The following is a 10,405-nucleotide window of genomic DNA, read 5'->3' as shown; positions in this document are numbered from 1 at the left end:
ACACACACACACACACACACACACACACACACACACACACACACACATACTTCCTTACTAGCCATCGTTTCTGACCTTTCTAGTGAAAGGTCATCCTCTTTGACAGAGAAAATGCAGTGGAAGTAAGAGTTGAGCAGCTCAGCCTCCTTTCCATCATCATTTACCATCTCCCTCATTCCCCTGAGAAGGAGGCCAGATCCTTATTGGATCCAATGGTGTACAAGCTCCTTCAGGACAGGGCTACCACTACATCTGTATTTGTCTTCCAAGCAGCTATCAGAGAGCCAGGCACATGTTAAGCACTGCACTTGTAGCCAGGAAGAACTGAGTTGGAATCTGACCTCAGGCATTCACTAGCCATGTGACACTGGGCATGTCAGGCACCTCTTCATCAGTAAAAGGGGGAGAGTAAAAGTACCGAGTACCTGTGGTAGCTTGGCAGAGAGCTCTAAGGCTCTAGATTAAGGCTTCAGTCTTTTCTGGGGCATGGATTTGAATCCCACCACTGCCATCCAAGAATTCTTTGGGCAGCTAGGTGGTACAGTGGATAAAGAGTGAGGCCTGGAGTCAGGAAGACTCATCTTCCTGAGTTCAAATCTGGCCTTAGATATTACTAGTTATGTGACCGTGGGCAAGTCACTTAACCCTGTTTGCCTCAGGTTACTCATCTGTAAAATGAGCTGGAGAAAGAAATGGCAAACCACTCCAGTATCTTTACCAAGAAGACCCCAACTAGGTTGACCAAAGAGTCAGACAGGACTGCAAAGACTGAACAACAATGGGAGAGGGAGAGTTCGATTTTTCTAGCCTTTTGTACGCACACTCAGTTCAGCTCCGAAGATAAGGATTTCCTTGTTTTGTCACCACCAGTAACATGAGACATTTATGCCTGCTCTGCCGAGGACATTTCCAGAAGCAGACTAGCTAAACCTGCATGGATGTTGTCCCATGTTCTAAAGCCATTGCTGGCCAGTCCTTCTGATTTATCACATTTGCATAATCTTTTCAGAGAAGAGGTATGACAAAATAGATTAAATGCTGGCCTGAGGGGAGGGGGAGACTTTTGTCTCAATCATGTCTCAGATATTTATTAGGTACGTAAAACCTGGATTTAAGTCATTTTACCTCAATTTCTTCATTCTGTAAAATAAAGGGTACAAGGTAGCTTGAGGCAATTAATGGATAGAGTACTGGGCCTGGCGCCATGAAGATCTGAGTTTAAAATCAGCTTGAGACACTTACTAGTTGTGTGACCCTCAGCAAGTCATTTAACCTCTCCTTGCCTTGAGTTTCCTCTTCTGTAAAATGGGGATAACAATAGCAACTACCTCCCGGGTTGTTATGAGGCTTAAATGAGATATTTATAAAGTGCTTGGTATGTAATAGGTGCTGTATAAATGCTAACTATTCTTATCATTACTATAGATTTTATAGAGGGAGGCAGGAAAGAGAGGTATTAGATTTTTGCTCTTTGGAAAAAAATAAAATTAACTTTAAAAATGAAATGAGAAGATCAGATCTAATGGCTTCTGTGGTCCCTTCCAGTTCTGTCCATCATCCTAAAATAAGGCATTTGGGGTAGAGGGAGACTAAGTATTGAGTCCTCTTCTCTTTTTGTTCTAGAAAAGTCCTTAATTGTCCCCTAGTTTAGGGACCATGAGGTTCAGAGATAAAAGTACCTGATCCTAGGTTCATAGATTTAGAGTTGTAAGAGACCTTAATTAAGGCCGTCAACTCCAACCTTTTCATTTTACAGATGAGAGATGGGTGGGGATTCTAAAGTCGTTTCTTCTAACATTGACCTGCTCCACAGTTTTGGGAAAGACTTCCATTTCTATAAAGAAATCAAATGTTGAACCTTGAATGGATCTTAGAGAGATCATCTAGTGAACATCTTTCCCCACACACACACACACATTATCCCAACTTACATATGCCAACCAGAGAGGCCACCACCATGTTAAACTACATTCTTGGAAGCAGAGTGTCCAGGAAGGTGGTGGTCCTTCTGTACTCTGCCTAGTCTGGCCACATCCAGAGGAAGAATCACGTTCAGTCCTGGACACCATATTTTAGGAAGGCTATTTACAAGCTGACCCCGGCTAGACTGTTCTGTTACCCCTTGGGGCTCAGATTGGGCACTACTATTTCTTCTCTGAAGCCTTAGGATCTAGTTCAGGATGTAGTCCCAGTTGGGGCCAGCTATAGAATAGACACCCACAAGCAGGCCCACTCATCCTCCATTAGAAGCTGATTTCTACCCTGCTTCCAGACCTGTTCAGGGGAATGGGAAGAAGGGCAATGACTCCATTTCTTCTTCCTGGCTTCTACCTCCTGTTTGATAAGAGGCAAGAGCAAGAACACCTCAACAGCATACACTCTGATAGCCTTTATAAAACCTAAAAATCACTTTATATACAGTTTCTACCCCACCCCACCCTTTTTGGTCACATATCTATCTGCCCTTATTAGATTGCAATCTCCTTAAGGCCAGAGGCGAGGATTGTTTTCCGATTTTGTATCCCCAATATTTAGTACAATGCCTTGCACATAGTAAGTGCTTAATAAATGTTTGAAGAAGGGCAGTGGATAGAGCACCAGCCCTGAAGTCAAGAGGACCTGAGTTCAAATCCAGCCTCAGACCAAACACTTGACACTTGCTGTGTGACCCCGGGCAAGTCATTTAACCCCAATTGCCCCCCAAAAAATTTTTTAAAAATGTTTGAAGGATTTAAGTAAATTGAAAAAGCTCAGGCTGAGAATTGGGAGACCTAACGTCTAGCCTGTCCTTGAAAACTGGATTACTATATGATCCTAGTCAGCCTCTCTCCCATTTCTCCCTTCAGTCCCCTCTTTGAAGAAATCACTACCTCTTTGTAGCTCTTCATTTTTTTCATCTGCAAAATAAGGAACCTTGCCCCACACTCAGAGGATCCTAGGATGGATTTAACAATCTCTAAATTCCCTGCCAACTCTGATATTCTATGACATCATAGAGTAACACTGTGGGTATTATTAACTCTGTTTTACAGATGAGGAAACTAAGGAAAAAGAGGTGACATGTATCCCCTAAAATCATATAGGTAGTAAGTGGCAGAGTGGAACTAGAATTCAGGTCTAGAAACACCTTAGCTTAGTACTTGTGGTAAGATAGCTCTTTGTATCTCTTCAAAAGCATTTCCTTGCTTAGAAATTGGCCCGTGCAAGTTAAGTTTGCATAAAAATCCCAACCCCTGTAACTCAAGTCCTTAGTCATCTAGTTCTCTCTTAGATCACCACTGTTCTATTCAGAGAAAAGTGAGCAGCCCTAGGCACCAGGGTCAGGGGTTGGAGGAAGCAGCTGGAGGGGTGGTGTGGGGTCCTGACAGGCACCAACTCCTTCTCAGTGAGGACCACTGGAGGCGACGGAGAAGCCTTATGTGTAGCAGAAGAGGAACCTGTTGGAGAAGAGGAGGAAATGCCAGCATTCCCATGCACCCAGAATGGTAAGGGGCCTCCCCAGTCTGGTGGGCAGGACAGCCACGTGGCTAGGTCCTCACACTCTCAACCAGAGCAAAGCAGCAGCAGAATAGTCTGGCTGTATCTCTAGTGGAGGCCGAGGTTATCTGCTAGCCATCTCACTGCCCACTGAAGTGCCCCAGACAGACAGGATCAATAAAGCAGTTTGGAAATAGACCAAGGATTGTAATTTGCCTACTTCCTTTCTTTCAGTGTCCCCTCTTTCCTCCCTTTCAATGCCCCTCTCCTTCCTCTGCCAGAGCCTCTTGCTGCCCACTGGATATTAAGAACCATGCACACACACCCCCACTCATGGAACCCTAGTTTGGATGTTTCTGATTCACCCCACCCCCATCAAAATGACAGATCCTTCAGGGCCCAATTGAAGAGTCACTTGATCTGGTAAAAAAAAAATTACCATGGGGTAAAATTTCTATTTTAACAGGTATGGATGGGGTCTGTTATTTGGAGGCTGAGATGACCAAGAAACAGATTTTGAGGTTGTGCCTAAATACCCTGAAGCTTGGGGCAAAGTTATATTACTGTATTCTACCTGCTCCACATCAGGCACTCCCCCTCTCCCTCACCCACCTCCACCACTGAGGCTGATCATAACCAGCCTCTCTCCCATTTCCCCCTTCTATCTCCCCAGTCTCTGGCAAAGTTCCAAGCTCTGGACCAAGGTCCCTCCTCTATCTTGGAGAGAGGTGAGGCTAGAGAGGGCTGCCAAAGAAGATCTGAGGTTTGTGACTGTAGCTGCAGGGTTCAATTAAAAACAATTAGCCAAGAATTAACTGAGTGGGTCCTGCCTCTGTCAGGAAGCAGCCTTCGTGGAACCTCAGGTTAGCCTAGACCAGAAACATCAAACATCCTGAGTGCAGCCTGAACCAGATGAAAACATAATTGGGAAATATTTAACAAAATAAAGAAAACTACAATAAAACATAGATAATACATTTTAAAACGAAATCAATGTGAGGCCCATGGGGATCCTGATGTCCAGATTACTGACTCTGCTTCTATCTGAGTATGATACCACTCTCTAGACGTAGTATAGTGGGTTTCCCCTCAAATATACCTCACATGCTCAAAGATAACAGACAGAGATACCCAAAGGAAGGGAGAAAGGGGTAAAAACAGAGGAGGTGCCTTAATAAGGTTAATCCCACTCATTACAAAGGCCTCTAGAACCAGGAGAAAACAGATGAGAAGCCTGGAAAAGGGAGTAGAAAACTGCTCGGCTCTCCTCTCTTCCGTGGCACAACTGCCACCTGAGGGAGGTCAAGGCCAAGTTCACAGAGGGAGCCCTCTATCCCTAGTGTCAGACCTAGCCTTTAAGAAAGTCCTACCCTTCTTCCCACACAGGCCCGGCAGGGCCCAGCTGTAGCCGCTGTCAGAAGAACCTGTCCCTGCACACATCCGTGAGAATTCTGTACCTCTTCTTGGCCCTCCTGCTAGTGGCTGTGGCAGTGCTGGCTTCACTGGGTGAGTGGAGACCACCCTCCCCCCAACAGGCACACCCCTCCTTCCCCAGCGTGCATGACTTTCCTCATGCCAAAACTACAGAGGATGGAGCCTTGATAACTTCCTATGATGTTCACTTCATCCCTATGAACTTCTCAGGGTCTTCTGGCCCATGTTTCCAATCCCTGCCACTTTCTAACCTGGAGAATCTCAGTGTCCTTTTGGACATAAATCAGAGGTTCTCAGTCCTGTTTGTATCGTGGACCTGTTTGGCAACCTGATGAAGCCTTTGGGCCCTGTCTCAGAAGAATGTCTTTAAATGCATAAAATAAAATCCATAAGATTACAAAGGAAACCAAATATATTGAAATAAAGATATATATTTTTTTCCTATCCAAGTTCATAGACCCTCTCAAATCTACCCACACAGGGGTCACCATGTTACATGACATAGAGCAAAGAACTCTGGACACAAGAGTCAGGAGACCTGGGTTCTGGTCCATCTCTGCCAATAACTAGCTTGGGCAAGTAACTTTGGGGCCTCACTCTGGAGCCAAGTAGGGGTGTTAGACTAGTCCCTTATGACCTAACTCTCTTGTAGCTGGCTGGGGGGAGCTGACTAGCCTAGAGATGGATTCAGGCAATCTGAGCTGTTCTGACAGAGTATCCCACAGGGGCCAAACCCTGAGAGGACCAAGACAAGAAAACAGCCTGGGCCTGGAATCAATCCACTACTTAACGTGTAAGCACAGGTCCTGAGGCTCCCTTTCCAACCACAGAGGTCACAGAAGGTAGCAAGCAGAAGGAAAGGTTTTCATCCAATCCTCCCAGTGCTTTGGCTATGCTATAAATATGATTTAATAATAGCTGGGTGAGAGGAGGGGGAAGGGGATAGCTAGGTAGTACAGTGCATAGAGCACCGGCCCTGGAGTCAGGAGAACCTGAATTTAAATCTGGCCTGGGGTGCTCACTAATTACATGACCCTGGTCAAGTCACTTAACCCTAATTGCCTTCAAAAAAAAAAAAAGAAAAGAAAAATAAGAGACAAAGGGTATGCTGATAAATATTTAACAACCACACTTTTAAGATTAATCAGCATGATAATGTTTTCTCCACCACTTTCTTAGTCTAAATATCAGCAAAACAACAAATTATGCCCAAATTTGTGGCACTCACTCTGAAAATAGCTAGTTCAAGTGGGCTTGACACTCCCCTGAAATAGCAGACTTTTTAGTTTTCAAAGTTCTTTATGTATGTATGGCCTATGCTTGGTATAGGGAGCAGAGAAAGCTGCTTTCAGAGGCCTCTGATCTCTACTTACTGCATGATCCTAGTCAAGTTACTTAACCTCTTAGGGCCCCAGACAACTCTCTAAACCAGGCCTGCACAACATAAGGCCTTCAGACCACTTGTGGCCCACCAAAGGATTTTGGGCCACAAAAAATGTAGGGTTGCCACTTTGCACTCTTCTGTTTGTTACGTGATCCGTGGCAACCAATCATTGTCAGTCTGTCTCTAGTCTAATCTGTCTGCGGACCAAAGAAGTTCAGCCTATTTTAATTTTGGCCCCTACATACTGCCAACTTGTGCAGGTCTGCTCCACACCTTCCTGCTACCAGGAAGGTGCTGACCTGCATCGGTAGCAGGAATTTCCTCCTATGCTTGAGTTCTCCCTATACCAGTGAAAGTACAGGTCAGTTCCCTATCCTACCCCTTTTCAATTTCACACTGTGTTTGATTTTCACATTGATTGCAACTTGAGCCAGATTAAACTGTCATTGAGAAATGTTTAAAGAAAAAAATTTTTTCATTCAATCCACCACAGATAATGTCAATATGTGGTTTTCTAAGTCAACATGGGGCCTGCAGGGATCCATTTCTATTTGAGTTGGACACCACTGGACTAAAATGACTTGGGAAGTCCTTTCTAGGTCTAGATATGTTATCTTAGGTTGCCTTTAAAAAAAACAATATTCCCTGGTGAAAATCAATCCCAGATCACCACTGAAACTCGAATAAAGTTAGTCTTCTTCCCTCCTAGATTCTACTTGCTTTCCTAGAGGTTCTGGCTTTGAGTAGCAATAGTCAGCCTCAAGCCCAGGCTGATGCTCAGTAGACAGGTGTTAATTAATGGTCTATGGGTCCACTGGGCCCATAGAAGATTCTCTTACATGCCACAGGGAATCCCAGATTATTTTAATGTATCCCTGGACAATAAGGGGGTCCCTTTCCATCATTCCCTGATCATAAAGTTATAGGATTTAGAGGTAAAGAGGAGTCAGCAAGACAGAATGGAGTCACAGGAGTCACACCCCACTATCCCACTTATCATAGGATCTAAAGGACCTTGGAGACCACTGAGTCCAATCTCCTCATTTTACAGATGAAGAAACTGAACCCCAGAGAGGTTAAGTAACTTGTCCAGTTGCATAGATAGTAAGTGTCTGATGTGGGATTTGAACCAAGGTTCCCCTGACTCCAGATCCAGTGCCCTATCTACCATACCACTCACTACATTCGTTATTCAAAACAAGGCATTTTACATCCCTGATAGATCTCAACTCCTTCGTCTGTAAGATGACAATCAGTACCGGATGACCACTAAATGTCCCTTCCCAATCTCAAGCTCTGATTTTATAATACAGTCATTTACTCATTAGCATCTAGTTAACTGTGTGCCCAATCAAGCAACAGATATTTCTTAGGCTCTTCCATTATATAATTTCAGAGCCAGCAGGGCTGGCAGAGAGGTCCTAATCCAATTTCCTCTTGTTACATCTTCCCCCCAATTGCTCTGTTTTGTCTATTCAAATTCCCCTAAGGCCTTGCCTCTCATGTTCTCCCCTGTGTTTCTTCCACAGTGTTTAAGAAGGTTGACTCTCTCTCAGAAGACATCACCATCACCCAGTCAAACTATGAGAAGAAAATAGTCTCTGTGCAGGAAAACCTCCAGGAGCTAGGTGAGTGTATCTACACCCCTCCTTACGGCTGCCCTGCCATCCAGGAGAGAGCCAGGTTTGCGCTCCCAAGTCACATACATAGCTACTGGGAGACTACACAGTTTCACATCAGCCATTCTGGGTAAAATAATAACTGCTGACCTTACAGAGGGCTTTAAGGTTTAAAAAGTGCTTTGTTCAGTTGCGTTGGATGCTTCTGCACCCCATGAACCATTACACGGCAATTCTGTCCATGGCAAAGATACTGGAGTGGCTTGCTATTTACCTCTCTAGTGAGGCAAACAGAGGTTAAATGACTTGCCTAGGGTCACACAGCTAGTAAGTATCTAGGCTGGATTTGAACTCAGGTCTTCCTGACTCCAGATCCAGAACTCTATTCACTGAGCCATCTAGCTGCCTACTAGGCAAACGGAAGTTAAGTGACTTGTCCAGGGTCACAAAACAAGTAAATGTCCAAGGCCAAATTTGAACTCAGATCTGCCTGACTCCAAACTCAGAGCTCTATCACTGGGCTGCCTCACCTATCTATCATCTAGATAGATGCTCTACCATCTAGCTGCCTCAGCAAAGTGTTATACATACATATAATGCTTCACTGAAGCCCTACGTACAACAACCCTGTGAGGTAGGTGCTATATGGACCAGTCCTGTTACAATTTATAATCTAAGAGTTGCCTGGAACATTGAGAAGTAACATTGCCCAAGATCACATTGTCAGTATGTGTCAGTGGTGAGACTCGAACCCAGACTCTCTAATCTTAATGCTATGCTACATTATTATTGTTGTTGTTGCTGCTGCTGCTGCTATGCCTGGAGAAGGCCTAAGGTCACACAGCAGACGGTGGAAAGAGGGTTGGATTTGAAATTAGAGAAGCTGGGTTTGGATCTCAGCTCCACTGCTTATATGGTTGGCCTTGAGTAAGTCACTTCAGCTCTCTGGGCCTCAGTTTCCCCACCTGAAAAATGAGATATTTAGACTAGATGATCTATAAAGTTTCTTCCAGCTCTAAATCTTTTTTCCTGAGTGTCTGAGAAAGGATTCAGATCACCCTGACACCAAAAGCAGCACTCCATCCGCTGCACCACACCACCTTTGAAATAAGGGCAGGAAATAACGGTAACTAATGTTGCAAGATACTGAGACCTCCTGAGTGCCTTTCATCTCTAGGATTTCCTCCTTCTCTGATTACTTTGCCTTCCAGAGAAGGAGGCAGCTCCTGGGGAACAAGCACGTCTCTGAAGTGGAGTCAGGTGAGACCAGTTTGAGTCTGGGCGTGACTCCTAACAAGCCCACCATGTTCCACGGGCAGGAGGTGCAGCCCCTGAGCATGTATGAATGCATACCTTATCCAGACCATCATTCTTTCCGGCAGAGAAAACAGGGGTGTGTTAAGAGTTGAACAGGACTCCTCTGCATCATCCTGTCCACTCTAATCCTGCTTCCTCCACTCCTGCCTCAGTCCTCACCTCCTCCCCACCAGAAACTTTGGCTCTGCCCAGGGATTTGCTTATAAGTGATTAACATTTCCCAGGCTCTCCAAAGTCGGGGATAGGGAAGCATGCACATTCTTTTAAGTTTAATCTTCATTATTAATATGCTCTCAGGAGTCTAGACAATCAACAAAACAATGCAGCAAGGCCTGATTTGTAGTGATTTCCTATTTCTCAGGTTTTAATACCCACTTTGAAAACTTAAGAATTGGCAGAGCTGGCTCCAGCATACTGCAGACTCTACCCTTGGATCTAATAGATGGGGTTTTTGCCTTATCTTTCTCAGTCTCAGGCCTTTACATCACTTCCTGGATATCTCCAGACCTAGCTACTCTGGGGTTCCTGCCCTCCCACCCACCCCCCATATGCATTTCCTTCTATCCCTCTTCTTCCATTAGAATATCTGTTCCTTGAGGCCAAAGACTGTCCCACTTGCATATGTTTGTATCATCCAGCCGTCACCAGTTGTCCCGACTTTTTTCTTGCCGCTGGACTTAGTTGACTCTGGAAGAGACAGTGAGGCTGACAACTTTGTGCAACTCTGCCTTACTTAAATTCAATTCACACATGAGTCAAGACATCATCTGTGATGTCATTGGTCCTGTTGGAAAATGAAGGATGAACAATATCATTCCCACTCTTTTTTCCCCCAGGAAGTTACAAAAGCAAAACAAAACCTTTTTGATAATCTTAGTTTTCCCCCTCAGCCTTAGAACATCTGAGCTTCAGCATCCTAGACCCTGCTCTTACAAAATCTTGCATCGATTTTGTATTCTATTACCTGCCCTTGCTTCCATCTCAATACCTTTTAAAAAAAACTAACTTGGTTGATCAGTTTCCTGTCAAACTCCATTGATCTCTTTAACAGTTCCTCCTTTTCCTCAGAATTATTTCTCTTCGAGTGAGGATTTGAGAGCTTCCTGTCCTTTCTGGGCTGACATTCCCCCATGGAATCTTAGTTCATGGAATCTTTCCTACTCATCCCTTCCTT

General features: G+C 44.5%; 1 protein-coding gene across 2 annotated transcripts in view; it reads left to right on the top strand.

Annotated features, from left to right (window-relative positions):
- The window catches only part of SCARA3 (scavenger receptor class A member 3), a 61,697-nt gene that overhangs the window by 24,081 nt on the left and 27,211 nt on the right, over positions 1 to 10,405 (top strand). Inside the window, exons 2-4 of one of the 2 annotated variants that reach the window (XM_027852379.1) lie at positions 3,387 to 3,485; positions 4,864 to 4,983; positions 7,825 to 7,923. In XM_027852379.1, the coding sequence (XP_027708180.1) occupies positions 3,387 to 3,485; positions 4,864 to 4,983; positions 7,825 to 7,923 (318 nt within the window). The remainder of the gene's footprint in view (positions 1 to 3,386; positions 3,486 to 4,863; positions 4,984 to 7,824; positions 7,924 to 10,405) is intronic. The other variant, XM_027852388.1, reaches the window with a different exon arrangement.

The sequence above is a fragment of the Vombatus ursinus genome, unplaced genomic scaffold (assembly GCF_900497805.2).
Source record: "Vombatus ursinus unplaced genomic scaffold, bare-nosed wombat genome assembly UNPS02000580.1, whole genome shotgun sequence".
NCBI lineage: Eukaryota > Metazoa > Chordata > Mammalia > Diprotodontia > Vombatidae > Vombatus > Vombatus ursinus.
Note: the sequence above shows the minus strand (reverse complement) of the source record. Positions and strands in the feature narration are given on the sequence as shown.